Below are 18,321 nucleotides of genomic sequence, written 5' to 3'. Positions count from 1 at the left end.
TCTCAAATCATAACTTGGGTTGGATTTACTTACCTTGTACTTGAGTAATTCCACTAGAATCTCTCTTTCTTTGGTAGACTTGCTCTTTATCTAAAACCCTAAGCATAAACACTAAAGAATTCAACACTTTTGAAAATTAAACTCATATCTATTGCAAGAATTCTTACCTTTGGATGCTTAGAATCAAGTCTCTACCAAAATCCAACCAAAAGCCCTCTAATATTCCTTGGAAATTTGATGAAGAGATGAGAGAATTGAAGAGTGGAAGTGGCGTGTGGGGTGTAGAGAATGGGAGGGTTTGTGTGCTTGAACTCTTAATATCTCATATAATATACATTCTTTCCCATTTTGCCCTTACACTTTATAGAAAATTCCATCTTTGCCCTTTAATTCATTACAAATACACCCCCATCTCCAAGGCATTCTCCATAGAATTTCCTTACTTTTCACTCCCCCCATTTACAACTAATTAGGGGTAAAATAGTCACTTTGTCCCTAAGGAAATTTCTCTAGAATTTTCTCAAGAATTTCAGTCAGCTCTTCGCCTCGGTGAAAAATTCCAGAACCTACATCGCCACAGCGAAGCCTGCAAAATCTTAAACTCAAATTTGGGCAAAGAGTTCTTGGCTGCGGCAACCAACTTTCTTGGTCGCGACGAAGTTTGTACTTTTCAAAATTCTTCAATCTTTCACCTTAAAGCAAGCAACACAAAGGGCAACCAAGCAAAAACTAAGGGCAAACAAGCATAACTAAGGGCAAACAAGCAAGAATAAGCTACGTACCTCAATGTGGACGTTACAAACAATCAATCTTTTACTTGATGTAGGAGCATCATCTAAAACATCATTTTTCTCAAAGACTAAGTCTCCGAGTTGATCACTCCCACTGACCACATCATTCTCAAGAAATTTGGCATTTCTGGATTCAACAATTCTAGTGGAATGGTTAGGACAATAAAATCTATATCCCTTGGATTTTTCAGCATTTCCAATAAAATATGCACTAATAGTCCTAGGATCTAACTTCCGTTCTTGTGGATTATAAACTTTAACTTCAACTGGACAACCCCAAATGCATAAATGACTTAAACTCGGTTTCTAACCTTTCCACAACTTGAATGGCGTTTTGGGAACTGCCTTAGTTGGAACTCGATTTAATATATACGCTTCAGTTTTAAGACCTTTGATCCATAAAGAATGAGGAAGTTTGGGAGTTACTTAGCATACTCCATACCATATCCATTAATGTTCTATTTCTCCATTATGCTACACCATTTTGAGATGGTGTGCCAGGCAAGGTGTATTGAGCCACATCTTACTCTTGAAGAAATTTAGCTAATGGACCAAGTGCTTGTCTTGTACTAGTGTATCTACCATAATATTCACCACCTCTATCAGATCTCACAATCTTAATTTGTTTTCCATATTGTTTCTCTACTTCTGCTTTATATACTTTGAAAGCATCCAATGCTTCATCCTTGTGATGAAGCAAGTAGAGATACATGTATCGTGAGTGATCATTAATAAAGGCGATGAAATATTTCTGACTGCTAGAGCTCATGTCATGGCAATAATTATCTGTTTGTATGATTTCTAAAAGTTTAGAACTCTTCCTGGCACCTTTCTTGGATTTGTTAGTCTGCTTTCCCTTAATGCAATCTATACAATGATCAAAGTCAATAAAGTCAAGAATTCCAAGAACTCCAACATTTACCAACCTTTTAATCCTACCAATGAAGATCTGTCCTAATCTCCTATGCCACAAAAAAGAAGAGTTTTCATTCATAACAGTACGTTTAATACTAGTACTAGCATGTGAAGCCATTAAACTATGAGGAACAATATCACTTAAATGAAATTTAAACAAACCATCAACCACAATACCATTTCCAACAATAGATGAGTTCTTAATTAAATTAAAAGAACTACCATAAAAGTTGAAAGAGTATCCATAAGGTATAAGTTGAGAAACTGAAATTAAATTCCTAGAAATACTAGGAATATAAAAGGTTCATTTCAAATCCAAAATAAAACTATTACTTAAAACAAGTCTAAATGTTACAATAGCTTCAATACGTGAAGGCATCTTGTTTTCTGAACAGATGCTGCATTCACTTCCCATTGATTTCCTTTGATATCCAGAAAACCCTGTATGGTATTAGAAACATGGATTGTAGAACCAGAATCAATCCACCAATCATTATGAGAAACACAAATCATATTAGATTCATGATGCATGCAAAAGCAACACCTAATTTTACCTTACTAAATTCTAATGCAAAGTTGCGTAGTAGCAAAGGGCAAGTAAAGTTCTATCCCGTAGAGGATCTGTGAACTTAATTAATTATCTACTTCTAATGGGGTTTGTCACAAATTATAAAAACTCAACAAAAACTAGCAAACTAAAATTAAACAAAGTAAAACAAGTAAACAATCATGAAATAGATGAATAAGAGAAGGGAGATTGAAGGTTTATTTGCCACCACTAGAGATGAATTACATATAATAAAAGCACTCTTTAACTTTCTACCCTCTTAATCACATCAGCTCAGAAAATACCAAACGTTGATAAGTTCTATCTCTCCTTACTGATTCATTGGATTAGACACGGTCATAACCCAATTCCCTATTTATTAGGTAACCTAGGATACGATCTCTAGATTCAAAGTAATAAAAGCATTAAGTTGCGAGAGACCTACTGAATCAAGGCTAAACTCATATGGTCGATTTAGTTATCTTGAGTGATTACCCCCCATGTATGCAGGCATACACTTTACCACTAGTTATTTAGGTTAATAAAACGATTCCATACTAAACAACCTAAATTGGCATTAATAGATTAATCCTAACAATTTAATTGTGCACTTAAACAATTAAAACAATCTATCTAAACCTTATTCACAGAGAAATAATCACATAACCAAGAGGGATCAAAAGATAAATAGATGCATATTTTATTAATTTCAAGACATGTCTAGGGCTTTGAAATCACCCTCAATCACAAAAGAATTAGTTACTCATGGAGAAGAATAAAAACATAATCATAGTAATGAATAAAAAATAACAACAACAGATAAGAAAAACTTAGGAAATCTTGGGAACAATGGAGTTGATAATGATCTTCCCCCAAATTCTTCTATCCAAGCCTCTTTCAATCGCTCTTAATCTCTACATTATTTTTGTTCTCTACAAAGATCCCCCAAAATAATGCTAAAAGACTTCTATTTATATCCCACAAGGGTTAGGGCTTTGTTTTCCTTAATTCTATTTAGTTTAGGACTCCTAAAACCCCAATTTCCTAGTCAAACATGGAATTTAAACACCCAGCTGTCGTGACTATGCCCCGACATTGTGTTGTAGCATGGTTGATTCTGGACTAGGCGTACTATAGTATAGTGATGTGGCATGGTTGATTCTGGACTAAGTGTGCTGTGGCATAGTCCAATTCCTTTTCTAATCTTGCATCATTTTTTAGCACTCTGGAAATGGTGATTTTTGAGCACGATAACGATGGAATCTGGAAAAGTGGTAAGCATATGAAATGTAGCCCTTTAAATCAGATTTCCAACGGTTTAAGAATTGTCTTAATCTAAGACCCACAGCTCGAGTTATTGTTGAAAAACTGAGGCATACTCAACCTGGAGCATAATCTAGAATCTCTTCTTTACTTCAAAGCTCCATATCTTCTTCAATTCAACTCCGATTCTCGATCCGCTTATTTGTACTCGTCACTCATTCCATTGCCGACACCATCTTTCATCTGAATATTTTTTTTAAGCTTTATTCCTTGAAGACACAACAAAAATACCCGTGATCCCGAAAAGTGCATTTATGAAACTATTAAGTTAATTCGTGCAAATTAATCCTAATTTCCCACAAATACTCCTAATAAACCACTAATTATAAGTGAATTTTTAAGCATTTATCAATTCATAACACACAAGAGATGTGAGTTTACCTTTCTTGTCAAGCTAGGCCTTTCTTTTAGGACAATCCTTCTTCATCTATCCCTTCTTTTTACAGAAGAAACACTTGGTGTTGTCTTTACTTCCTTTGCTCATTACCTCATTCAACTTGCCTTTTTCCTTCCATTTCTTATTCTTGTTTGAAGTATACTTGACATTTCTTGTCATCAGATGTGCAATTTCACTAACTTCCTAAAGCAATCTCTCCTCCTCTTGAACACACATTGTCAAAAGTTTATTGATTGACCATTTAGCCTTTTGTGTGTTATAGAATATCTTGAAATGAGTATAATAAGATGAGAGAGAATTTATGACATAATGCACCAAGAAATCATCATTAATTACCATCTGAAGGGACCTCAATTGAGCAGCAATTTTCCTCATTTTCATAATGTGCTCACGAACTCCTTTAATATCGGTGAGCCTCATGGATGTCAACCTACTCATAAGAGTGCTGCCTAATGCTTTCTTTGATATTTCAAACTGTGCATGAATAACATCTATCAGATCCTTGACATTCTCAAACTTTGGTATCGACCCACATATACCACTCATAATGTGAGATTTGATAAACATCATCCTTAAATGATTGGATCGCTCCCACCGTTCATACAAAGCAATCTCAACCTTAGTGCTAGTATCCGTAGGTGCAGTTGGCTCTTCCTTATGAAAAGCAAGTCAAAATCAATGCACCCTAAATGAAGAAGGACGACCTCCCTCCACTTTTTGTAGTTGTCACCACTTAATAAGGAACTTTATCCTCAACCATCATCAAAGTTTGATCAACTGTAGGTATATCAACAGATATACTTACTAAATAAATTATGAGGCACAAACCATCAACAACAATTATAAGTTTACCAATGTAAATTAAATAACAAATCATAAATAAACTAACATATCATAAAATCTTTCTGTGGATAAAGACATTACATATCATGATTCATTATCCTTTAATGATGAAAATAAAAATTATTAATATTTAATAATACCTATGGGCTAATTAAGAAATAAAAATGACACAACATCTAAATTATGATAATATATGCATTAAGTAATATTAATTATGATCATATTAAAGTTAATGACATCATTTTGTAGTTAATCATGTTGATATAACATTTCCTATGGGTAAAGTAATTATATCAACATGATTAACTACAAAATGATGTCATTAATTTTAATATGATCATAATTAATATTACTTAAAGCATATATTATCATAATTTAGATGCTGTGGCCATTTTAAATTAATCAAATATATACGATCATAAAACATCACATAATTATAACATATATTATTGCATATAACAAACATAATACAAATTAAAACAAGCATACCACATTAATTATGCATTATAGACAAATATGCGCCGTAAAAACCATCACACGTGCTATCACCACCGCCCATGCACCTCCATGCACCACCGTGACATCTCTATAGCCTCCACGTGCCGACATAAGAGTTTCACGTGCTAGCATGCGTCTCCAGAAGACAACAAGCGCCATCACGTGCCTCCAGAGGACGATATGTGCCTCCATGCGCTACCACGCTCCCAAACACACGTTCACATGCCGGGTCAAAATCGAGTCTAAATAACTCGTTGATAGGGTCGGGTTGACCCGGTTTGATGAATTGACTGGTTTGACTTTATACCTGTTTTGTCCGGGTCGGGTTGACCCATTGGGTCCTTGACCAGGGTTGATCAGGTCAAATTGACCCCGGTTTTACCTTTGATCAGTTCAGTTTGACCCGTTTAAGCCTTGATTGGGTCTCTTTGACCCATTGACCCGGTTTTACCGGTTCTTCTTGACTCGGTTTCTTTAACTTTTTTAACCTATTTTTTTTTTTTTTTTAGTTTTTAACAGCCCAATTCCGGCCAATTTTTCAGCGTTTAAGAGAGGAAACTTGGACTTGGACGTATGGCCTATGTCGATGGCATCCTAAATGACGTTTTCGTCCCCAATCGGCATCGTAAATGGCTGCCAAAATCACCCAAACGATGATTTTTATCGAAAACTTTAAACTAGCATAACTTTGCAATCACAACTCTGCTTTTGACAAATAATATATCATTGGAAAACTTCTTCAACCAAGATTCCAATGATGCTAAAATCGAAAACAGATATGATTTATACAAGAAATTCTGTCCTGGTTTTAATACAAAAAGTCCAAATTTTATGCAATACATTCTAAATTTGCAACAACCAATTCAATATACATCATATGTCAACAATCATACTAGGCATAGAGTTTAAACAGGCTCTGATACCATATATTAAACATTTTATTCATATCAATAAACATGTATATAACGAAATCATATAAATCCATATACATGTTCATATACAAATACATTAGAAATAAATCAATACTACTAACCTCCAACCATAGCAATTTGTTGTTGTTGTCTTCTTCAATGATTATAGATTCTTCCAATGCACTGCAATTCTCAGAACGATGGTTTTGGGAATATAAGAATTAGATGCTTATATTGGGGACCTATAACTGTTCTCCTTTTAAAGTACGCAGAAGTCTTTCCATCAAAGACAATTGCTAGTGATAACTGCTCAACTGCTAAAAAACTGCTCAGCAGTTAAATATTATATAAAACTAAAAGTGAAGGACCAAATAGTAATTAACGAATATATATATATATATAAGGTTGGATTGGGGCAGGATAGGGCGGGGCTGAGACTATCTCCATCCCCGGCCCCGCCCCGCCCCACCCCAAATTTGGGGATTGCTTTTGAGCCCAAGCCCATCTCGGTCCCCAATCAATTCAGGGAATCTCCGCCCCGTTCGGGCCGAGTCGTGGCGGGGAACATGCCTATCCCTACTTGTCAATATTCATCCACAAAATTAGAAAATAAGAGGTAGTTTATATTCTCATTTTAATTAGATGCCACTATAATTGCCCTATTTAAATATTTTAGTTAGGTATAAATCTTGTTAATCTAATTGTAATTTGAATTGTTGAAAATCAATCAATGAAGCAAACTAATAAAATTAAATTAGAAGAAGGAAGAGGAATTTTATACAAGACAAAATTAATTACTAAATCAATATTTAAAATTCTTGTAAATTATTTTAGATATCAGTCTAATGATCGGTTCATAATTGATATTGTAAAAATGATAACATTTTAATTTTGATAAGAAACTTGATTTTCAAAGAATTCATACATTATATTATAAAGATATAGAGACACAATAAATTGTAGCACATAACAAGAAACAAATATGTACCAATTGAAAATTAAAAAAAAGAAAATTCTTCTCATTAAAAAAATTATGTTTTTATTTTTTTAATGAATAATTATAGCTTTTACTATATTTAATAATTTAAATTTTTTAACCCAAACAATAATCTTTTCTAATATATAATTTTATACAACATACACGAACATAAGCACTGTTCATTAATGCTGGATTATATCTAACAAATCTTATTACAAATTATAATTAATTTGTGACATTTCATTTAAATAATAATCTGTAATTAACGGTTGCCCGTACAATTGATCCTTTTGGTAATTTCAGAAATGGGCTGACATCTTTGAATGAGAAATTAAATTAATATAATAATAAATAATTAAAAAGAAGATGTAACAAATAAGGAAACAAAGTATGAATTAATCAATGGGCAAGTTGTATTAAAGAAGTAACTAACTAATAATTGAGAGCAATGTTTTCAAAATCAACCCGGGTCTACCAGTTCAACTGGTTGAACTGGAAACAGGAAGCAAAGCCGGGTTTTAAAGGGCAAAAAACCCAATTATGGCATTGAAACCGTTATGACCCGCGGTTAGACCATTGTTACAATAGCCAGCCATCGGTTCAACTGATTTTGACGCAAAATCGAGTTAATGCAAATAGCCCCATATACACAGATTGTTACCCTTTTCACCATTCATTTCGAGTTTTTGACGGTACATCTCTTATCACTAGTCCTTACCTCCACTCCACTGTTGAATCTTCCATCTTCACTGCATTCTCCGATCGGCAAGCAACCTGTGTGCCAAATCTTCAATCTTCACTGCTTTCTTCAGTTTTGTTCTTCGACATCTTCAGAGTTCAAACTCCAGACTTCTTCTCAGTTCTCAGTTCACACCATGTGTTCATACTTCATCTTCACTTCATCTATGCAAAATGTTGAAAATTTTGGTTGATAATATTTGATTCTGAATGAGTTAATCTTTGCTCCAGATTCAAGATTTGTGGGTTTATGCGAATATAGATTCTCGATGAGTTGTTCTGAATGGTTGATAAATCAGTGTTGGTTCCACATTGGACCAGAATTGAATTGAGATTTTTCCATGAGTCAGTATTTGTATTCTGATTTTTAACATTGTCGTTATCAATGCAAATACTTAGGCTATTTTTCATCATCAGTTTTTCTGGCCAGCCCTCGTCTAACCGTCTCTGTACCCAGATCTGTTGCCTGCGTAAATTTCATGCTTGGTGTTCTATTACATCATCTACCATTTGTGTTGTTCAACATTACACTGACGTAATTTTGTGAGCCATGAATGTGTAGCTTATTTTTGCAAGTGATTGCTGAAGGTGTAAACTGAAACGGGTAAGAGAAAAAAAGCTCCTTTGGATCTTTAGAAATTGTGGACTTCTTGGAGCATGATGACATCACCGGTTCGACTGGCCAGTTCAACCGGTCAATCTGGGACCAGGTTACCTGATCAGGTCATTGAGCGGATTGGTTATGAAAAAATTGATTGGGAGCACATTATTTGGTCAAAGGTCAAAATTGACAAATAGACAAAACGTACGTATTGATATAAATACATTTATTTTTAATTATTGAAGTTAAATTTGGTTTAGTATTATTATTACAATCAGCGGACGGCCTCACCCCGTCCCCATAAATACCTGTCCCCGATATTTTCGAGAAATCTCCGCCTTGAACCCCCAATGAGGCAGGTAAAAGGCCCATCCCTAATCAGACGTATGTCTTCAAGTAGACCACTATTAGAGTGTTCCTATCATTGACTTCCTTGGACTCGAAAACCTGTTCTTCAGCTCCACTGCTTCTTGTTCTATTGACTGATAAGTGAAACAATAAAGTATGAATCAGAATATGTCATTAACAACAATAAAGAAAGGTTAAGAAAAATAATCAATAGTACGAAGTTTGAGGTAAGAATATCAAAAGAATTATCGTCAAAATGTACAATAAACATAAGAAGAATAGATTTCTTATTTCCAAAGGATGGGCAAAAGTAGCATCAAAAAATTTCCTTTGTTTTTTCCTCCTGTGATAGCAAGCTAAGATGATTATATTTGATCAACATAAGAGAGATAAATCCATATCAAGGATTTCTGTATCTATTTTCATAGGAAGGAATTATGGGTATTCTATGTTAAATATTTAAGAGTAAGGTAAGGGCTCACAAATCTCTTTCAAAAAAAGAAAACAAACTCTATACTGATTAGAAGGATACCAATCCAAGTATATTAGGATTTCCTCAATATGTGCATAGTTTCTTTTGCTTCGGGTTAAGGCTGAAAAATCTTCCCTAAAATTCAAATGAAAATGAAGCAGGTGCTCAACCTGCAGGAACTGTTCATCATATTTCAAAGGCGGGGGTTTTTATGTTACTTAGTCTTAATCAAACAAAATTTTATTAAGCATAACAAAATTTGATTAATGAAGGTTTCACCTGGCTAACAACAATATCATATCCATAGACATGGAGACATACAAACATAAATAGCAAAGAACATATCGATCACCTCACAACTTCAAAGAGTCAACAAGCACTGAAGTGGAGCCAGAATCTGATCAGTTGGACAGATTCTATAAGCAAGCATATCAGATAAACCATAACACTGGAATTGTTTTGTATCTAAGTTTTACATACGAAAAAGGAAGAGAAGGAAAACAAATTAAGAATAAAGGTGACTTGTCTCTATAGAATTAAAAGAAGCTCCGTAAATTTGTAAATCTACTAAAGAATTACTACTGTTTCACATTAAACCTAACATCTAATTACTCAAAAATGTTACCTGTAGTATGTTTTTCTTGCTTGATAGTAGTTCCTGCAGCTTCATAATTTATTCTGTCAAATGTTTACTCTCATTGACTAACTTGTTTCTCTGACCAATAACAAGAACAAAATCTCCTTCAGATGGTATTATTTGTGAAAACTATAATCCTAAAAGTTTGATTGAGCAAACAGAAAATAAATTGTCATTGGCAAAATTATATGCACCTCAAGGTGGCGAAAACTTTCACCTCCCAAGAACGAGATAGCTCTAGCTTGTTTATCCGATAGTTTAAATTCTGCATTAAATAATATAAAAGATAATATTTAACAAAATTCTAGCCAAAGTAGCTATTGTGACAAGATATTCCTCTTAATGTCTCATGAAACGGGGTTGACTAATAAAATGATATACATAACAAAAAGGTCCTAAATCGAAGAACCACCCACAAAAATATTTCACTATGGTTTGCAACAAAAGTTAAACTAATGTCAGAGCAAATTCAGTGAACAGCAGTGAATCCACAACATCGAGCAACAACTTATGCATTTGTATGATACTAGGTTGAGAATTTGTCGAATTGGTTGTCACAGCCACAAAATTAAACATAAATACCGTAGTTAGCGGTAAGCAGGGTCAAACCATAGAGAGCAAGACTAACACTTAATGAATATTTAAGTAGCGGAAATGAAATTGGCAATTTGATTAATTAACTAAACAAACTAAATGCAAATAATAAAAGCATGAATTTAAAACTAATGAAGACTTTATAATAAAAACGTTGCTGCTACGGTTTTGGTTCGACATGAGACCAACTCACACAATTCTCCTCCACTCTCTACAATCCCCTAAACCTACAAGGCAAGGTAAATCAATAAAATGGCTTTCTGGCACTCTAGGTATAATCCATCCTATCTCACCCGATCACTTAAGTTCGATTGGTTAAAGACTATCATTGAATGTCGATAAATGCTACAAGACAATACCACTAATTGGTACGCGATTAACAAATACAATTTGTCAACACGTATCTTCCAATCAACCAACTTCATAATAAACGCAACAACAGTAGAAATGACATTAAATCCGAACACAAGTCAATTACAATCGATGCGAAGTAATGAAAAGCAATTTTCATCATTTAATTATCTCAAACCAACGTTTATCATTCAGCAGGTTCTATGAAAACATTAAATCACAATGGAGAACTATATTCATCACAAATTATGCTCAAACTATATTAAAGTATCGAAATCAAACATGAAACGAAAACAATTATAATTCAAAACACAATACTACCAAAATGTCCTACAATTGAGCTCATCCAACTAGTCGAGAGCTGATGAGGAGAGCAGTGGAATCAATCTCGATCTTGCCTACATCGTAACAGACAACCGGGAACTCAACCGCTCATGGTGGTGTCGACGGAGGCTAGAGCAGTGGAAACGAAGCTGATCATGGCGAAGAGGAACTGACGACAGCAAGATGATGTGAAGAAGGAGCGAAAAACGACTAACGGACAGCCCAAAATACGAATAGTCGCACTCGTCAAAATACGTTAGTTTTCTAGCGGGTCTTCTGGCAAATGGTGGCAGAAATGGGATCCGAGGTACCACTGGAAAGATCAGGTGATGGGGAGTTCAAATCAGGTCTTGGGAGATGAAAGGTCACTGGACAATGAGCGAAATCACAGCCGAAAGGTGAAGAGGCGCGGCGGCGGCGATGGTGGTTTGCGGCGTTTTTGGCAGCAGCGGAAGCTTGGAATGGATGGATTTGAGTGTGGGGAAGCAAGATCGGCCAACAGGAAAGTGAAACGTCACCGGAGGTCACCAAAAAATGGCCCAACGATGGCTGGAATACGAAGAGGCGCGACGGCAAAACGTGTGATTGCAGTGATGATACGGGACGATGATGATCGGTGCAAAGGGAAGACAAAAGGTCGCCGGAGGTCACCAGAAATTGGAGAGGAAGAGTCACCGGCGGTAACCATTGTGGATGGATGAACGACGCCCTAGATTTGCGACCTTTCACTTTCTTTTTATACACAAAGTGGAATATATCGTTTTGTCCCTACATGATTGAAAAGTAACAAAATCAACCCCTATAAATATGACAGTTTACGCCCTAAATAGCATAAATGAGACAAAATCACCCTTAATCCATAAACCACAACCTAATATCAACTCACACCCTTTCCAAAATCATTCCAAACATGTTAAATTCATAAGAAAAATATTAGGATGCGATTTTCGTGAATAAATTCATAAATTCTTTAATTATCTCACTATGATTTCATTTTAATCACACATAAAGTCTTTTTATCACCAAAATAGAGTCACTTTCATGACTCTAACAGAATTATAAACAAATAAATATAAAGCTTCTTTCAAAGGAATTGAATTTTTTCTTGTGGGAAATAATGTTTGCTCTAACAATATATCTAGGCTCACAACAATTTCTTATGTATTTCAACAAGTCTTTTTCATTCGACCTCTTTTGCAATATTAACAATTCTCATGACACAATTCGAGAACGCATGTCAAATCTACCACAAACTATGTCCTCAAACTCAATATTTCACCTAGCCACAGGCATAAATCATTCAGCCCTCACCACAATAAAACCAGCACAACATAGAAAACAATTCCAATGAGAATTTGTCCAATTAATTACGCAAACCTAGAATATAGAGAATTCAAATCCTAGGGAGTAATATATATAAGAAACAAAAACACATTCTACCAAACATAAAATATCACAATAAAAACTCAGAAAAGAAGTATGTTATAAGGCAATATAAAAAGACATAAAGCTTATTAGGAGAACCTACCATTCCTCAGAGAATCCAATAATGTATCTCCAGAAGATTTCCAAAGTATATTAACCGAATGGTCCCAATCACCAAGCCCCACCATCATGCCCTGATGAGACATGTGTAAAAGATGTAAACTATTATATAATGCAAACCAGACCAACATGTTTTGTTTTTGAGGGCCCACACACTTAAATAGCAACATGAAAAACATGATCAATGATGAGAAAATAAAATCATTTCAACTAGGTAGAGCAATAAACTTTACTTAAGTGTTGGAGAACAAACCAACCAGCTCACATATGAAACACATGAACATACAAGGAAGAGCAATGATGATGGTGGGACCCTCAAACATCTTGCTCAGTCATTTAAGTTAATTTAAACAAAAACAAAAACATACCTCAACAATATGCATTCTATCCCGCAATTGTAAAATCTTGAGCCTAGCACGTCTTTCAATATCAAAACATCTAAAATCTAAGAAAGCCTGACAAGATAAAAGAAATAAAAGAAAACAATGTGAAACTGTGAAATTACAAGAAATGTTATCACTAGAAAACACAAAAATACAAAGTAAAACTACACTTGAAAGTTTGAGAGAGAGAGATGTGAAGAAAAATGAGACAAGCAATCACCTGAAGTATATCTTTTAGACCCATCAGTTTAGGTCGTCCATGAAGCATACTGTAATATAAGTCAAGAACTACATTAGAGTGTCAATATATAAGGAAGTTCTATATCCTATTGGATGTAATTTAACATAGGGAATTTCAATTTAAAAATTTGGACAGTTGTTGATCCCAAAATATCATTCTTGATAATAATAATTAAAAAAAAAAAAAAAAGCCTCAGCTTATCTATCATACTCTTCATGAAAAATCAAGAACCAAAGTTTTATTAACTAGTTTAGGTAATAATCAAGGTTTTGGGTTTTAAGGATATCACTTATTCAAATCAGACTATACTTTAGAGTAGATTCTGATCTCCTTTTTAATTAAATACTTAACTCTTCTCAATAGGGCATATGTTTTATTCTTAATGAATACAAACTGATTATAGAAATAATATAATATATTAGCTGTTTTCTCCTCCAAAATTTATCTCTCTATTCTCCTTTTTCTATCTCTCTCTAATTTCTTGCCTTATTTTCTCCTAATTTTCTCTTTTTTTTTTTCTTTTCTCGTTCCAAATCAATTAACATCTAAATTACATTTTGAAGACTTACAAGAATTGATCTCAGCCATTGCCTATTAGTCTGATCCAATGGCTCTCATTAGTCCAACAAGTCAAACTATAAAACAAGACTAATTGACTGAATTACACAGTTCATTCTATTCTTCTTTTGTGATCAAATTGCTCTGCTAGGGTTTGTTCTTCGGGTAGTCTCAAATCTTGTAATTGGGTCACAATCTTTATAATTGTGGGTTGAAGGATAGGGTTCTTTCAGGGTAGAGAGGCTAGATTAAGTTTCTCTCTAGGATTAAGGGTTACAATCTGATTTGAGGGATTATTGTGAGTGAGTGATTTGGGAATTAGTGAACTATCTTGTAATCTTGTACATTCTTGATCCTTATAGTGCAGTGAGCCCCAAATTCTTGGAGCTCAACGTGGACGTAGCTTATTCTAGTGGAATAAGTGAACCATGGTAAAATTTGGTGTTCTTGTTTATCATTTGCTGTTTAAGTTTTGTGTGTGTGTGTTGTTGTGGTTTTGGTAGAATTGATTAGGTTGAGATAAGATTCGGCATAATAACTGAAGCTAATTTTTTTTGCATTTATATGCTAAGTACAGATAATATTTTGATTACTTTTGCTCGTGGGAAATCTAGCTCATAATATCTTTTCTGTTTTCTTTTTTGGGTTCTTTTATGGATTCCAATGGAACCAGTACATGGACAGCCAGCTGTATTCTTCCAACAGCAGCTGAGACTTTGATGACTATCTTCCTGGATTTGAAAGTATCAGCTTTTGTCATATTACATCTCTGAAGCTAAAATTTCTTGAATTTTATTACAGATAATATTTTGACAACTTTCACTCATGGGAAATCTAGCTCCTCATAATATCTTTTTTGGGTTCTTCTGTGGCTTCCAGTGGAACCAGTACATGGACTAAGAGACTGTACCCTAAAGAAAAAAAGTTGTTATTATTATAAGTATGCTTTTGTTATTGTTATATTGAACAATGAAATTGTACCCTAAAGACAAATGTTGGGGTGTACAAGCTAGAATTGCTTTTGTTATTGTTATATTGCTGGGTTTGTAGAACTTTATTTGTTTACTTAGTATGCATGTTATTTGAGGAAAATGGTAAACTTGGTTCAATATAGATAATGATTGGAGGATGCAAAAGCGTGTGCTCAATTTTGTTTATATACCTCCTTCTCGACTTGGTGTTCAGATTGCTGCTATTATTCATTAGTGTTTGATAGAATGGGGAATTGAGAACAAGGTGTTTAGTATCTCGGTTGACAATGCTTCAAGTAATGACGCGACAATCAAGATTTTGAGGGAGAATTTAGGAAGAAACAAGAAGCTAATGTGTGTTTGGAAGTTGTTTCACGTGCGATGTGCAGTACACATATTCAAGACATAAGTGAGATTATTTTGTGTGTCAAACAATTAGAGGCTAGAGTAGTTATGTTTTCAAAGATTGTTCATATGTTACAGTTGCCACAATGGAAACTCATTCTTGATTGCAAAACGAGGTGGAATTCTACTTATGAGATTTTGACACTTGCAATTCAGTACAAAGAGGTGTTTCTAATGTTATTTCAATTGAATCATAACTTTACTTGTTCCCCAATAGATGAAGATTGGGAAAAACTTGAGAAAGTGTGTGAGATTTTGGAGGCCTTCAACTTTACAACTAATATCATATTGAGGAGTGAGTACCCCGCTCCTAACTTATTTTTGCAAGAAGTTTGTGACGTAAAAGAGTTGCTCGATGAAAAGATAGCTGATGATGATGATTTCATTCGAGAAATGGTGGGAAAGATGAAAGAAAAGTTCGACAAGTATTGGGGAGGAATGTAATTTGTTAAAGGCAATTGTAACTGTATTGGATCCGAGGATGAAAATGACACTGTTGCATTTTGCCTACCCATAATTGTTTCCTACTAACGAAACACAAGAAAAAAATGATGAAGTGCAAGATGGCTTGTATGGGATTTTTCAGGAATATGCGGCGGAAAGTCAATCTACTAGTAGTGAACCACCTGTAGAAATCAGTAAGGTTCAGCGGGTGAATGTACAATGCCCTAAACGTAGTAGGTCATGGTTCAATCAGTTTGTGAGGACAGTTCAAACGGTGCAACATGAGAAATCTGAGTTAGATTGTTATCTGGAAGAGGGGTGTTTGTTATGGGACAAGGATGATACCTCGTTTGATGCATTAGACTGGTGGAAGGTTAATCATATGAACTATCGTATTTTATCTATGATGGCTAGTGAAATACTTGCCATTCCAATCACCATGATTGCTTCGGAGATAACTTTCAGTGCTGGAAGTCGAATTATTAACACTTATCGATCATTGTTGTCTCTTGAAACTATGCAAGTGCTACTCTGTGGGGTTGATTGGTGTTGCAATCTCTATGGAGTCAAGAAAAGTTACGAAGTAAGTTTCATACTTCCATAGTCTCATTTATTAAAATTATTTTTTTATTTTGTCATTTATTAACATTATTCTAACTAAAACAATTTGTTTTCCTTTTTGTTATTTAGAAAGAGAAGACAATGGAGGAGTTTCACCTTTCGATCCTATGAAGTTTTGGTGGACTGTTTGCTGGTATATAACCTTTGCAACCATCATGCTTTTTACCTTCTATGGTGGATAAAATGTAATCATAACTCTTTTTTTTTTTTCTCCTTTTTCCTTCTATGATGAGTATACTCGTCATGTGGATTTTGGTTATTTTCCTTTTCTATGGAGTTTACAGTAAATTGAAGGTTCTAAATGATGTGGTACCTTAAAAAAAAGGAGACCAGTTTCTAACAAGTTATTGTGTATAATCCAATGATTTTTTAAAGTGAAAAATGAATTGGATTATACATAAACTAGAGTAATGCTACACTCACAAGGATTTCCATAGAAAGTGATGTAGCAAAACATGAATGGAAGAGTGAACATAATGAATTCGACTTTTTGTTTCACTTTTCCATTCATGCTTTGCCACCTCATTTTGTATGGAAATTTTTATAAGATTTTTTTGTAAGTATAGTATTAGTCAACTAATTTGATGTCACAATAACTTGTTCTATATATACGTCGACTTTCATGTCTGCGATTTCTCTTCTTTGCCACTGCTTTTGTCATTTCTCCATGACTTTAATTTGGTCTCTCTTTTGCCTTTGGTTTTATTTAGGCATCTTTGAAGACAGAACGTGAAAAGAAGAGGAAGATGTACTTCCCAATGAGGAAGTATGCCATTAAGGTGTAGGAAAGATTGGATTAGGAAGCAGATCTTGATGTTCAACTTATCAAATGCCATCACTACAAGGATGTTGTTTATTATTTTTGTGCTGTTGAATTTTAGATTTTGTTTTTCTTACTCTCAAACTGTTGGCTTATCATGATTTCAAACTTTAATGTGTCCTCAGATTTTTTCCTTAAAAGAGAGAATTCAAAGTTTTTACGATGAAATTATTTGTTTTTTAATTTATGTTGTAAATTAAACAATAATGTTAGATTTACAACCTTCTCTCACGTCGCAACTTGTCAGGTTACCTTGTAAATGGTCAGGTGAGACTTATTTTGTAAGCTGACCAATGAGGAGTTGCCACATAAAGGGTTGTGAGATTAGATTGTGGACCTAACATCACCATAAATTAAAATATCACCTGCTAAAGAAAGTGAATTAAGGATCCAAAATGAATAAAGTATAGCAAAAACAGGCCAGTTTCTATTTGGGCCATCTAATGTAACCCATTAGCAATTCCACTACCATATTACTCTCGAGCTCGAGTCAGACACTACTCAGCTCAGCTCAGCTCAACTGCAAGCTCAATTAGTTTTCAGTTTTCACTATATGATAGTCGTTGATTCTGCCACCAATCCTCGGCTCGCAATTAACTAACCTCATCAGTTTTTCAACTACAAAAGTCTACATTCATGAAACAGCCAAAATTCCAAACCTTTTGATTCCTTCAAAATAGATCACAACACTTCCAACTCTCACTCTCACTCTCTTTCAACTTCACTATGCAAAAGCGACCGCAAGCTGGTTCAGCGGTGCCACCATCCAGCGCCACCAAACCGACTCACGAAGAAATTAAGACTGTTAACAACATTCACTTGAGGAGCGCGTAGTGGTCAGGGTTTTTATTGATGGTTTTACTTGCATTATTTATGTACAGCTCTTGGGGAGTTTACTGTTATCAGTATGATTCCATGCCTCTACCTCTGAGTTCTGAGCAGGTTAGCAAGAAAGGCTTCTCTGAGATTGGGGCCATGGAACATGTCATTCTCTGTGTGCGATAATTTTTAAACTGAGGGGAGGCTTAAAAGTAGTGCTGCTCTTGAAAGTTTAAATTTTCAAT

The 18,321-nt window shown here is 34.6% G+C and overlaps 1 protein-coding gene across 1 annotated transcript; it reads left to right on the top strand.

Moving 5' to 3' along the window:
* Positions 1–15,348: 15,348 nt before the first annotated feature.
* LOC116109733 (zinc finger BED domain-containing protein RICESLEEPER 2-like) lies at positions 15,349–18,262 on the top strand. Its single transcript, XM_031395968.1, has 4 exons — positions 15,349–15,768; positions 15,959–16,399; positions 17,148–17,203; positions 18,139–18,262. The coding sequence occupies exons 1-4, from the start codon at positions 15,349–15,351 to the stop codon at positions 18,260–18,262; spliced, it is 1,041 nt and encodes a 346-aa protein (XP_031251828.1).
* The last annotated feature ends 59 nt before the right edge of the window (positions 18,263–18,321 follow it).

The sequence above is a fragment of the Pistacia vera genome, unplaced genomic scaffold, assembly GCF_008641045.1.
Source record: "Pistacia vera cultivar Batoury unplaced genomic scaffold, PisVer_v2 Contig59, whole genome shotgun sequence".
NCBI lineage: Eukaryota > Viridiplantae > Streptophyta > Magnoliopsida > Sapindales > Anacardiaceae > Pistacia > Pistacia vera.
The sequence above is the reverse complement of the archived record's forward strand: the minus strand, read 5'-3'. Positions and strand labels throughout refer to the sequence as shown.

Bases quoted from the DNA above. Each gene is read 5' to 3' on its own strand.
- LOC116109733 (XM_031395968.1), top strand. From the start codon at position 15,349: ATGTGCAGTACACATATTCAAGACATAAGTGAGATTATTTTGTGTGTC. The intron at 15,769-15,958 runs GTGGGAAAGATG...GGGATTTTTCAG, and splicing joins ATGATTTCATTCGAGAAATG to GAATATGCGGCGGAAAGTCA. The intron at 17,204-18,138 runs GTATGCCATTAA...ATTTATGTACAG, and splicing joins ATGTACTTCCCAATGAGGAA to CTCTTGGGGAGTTTACTGTT.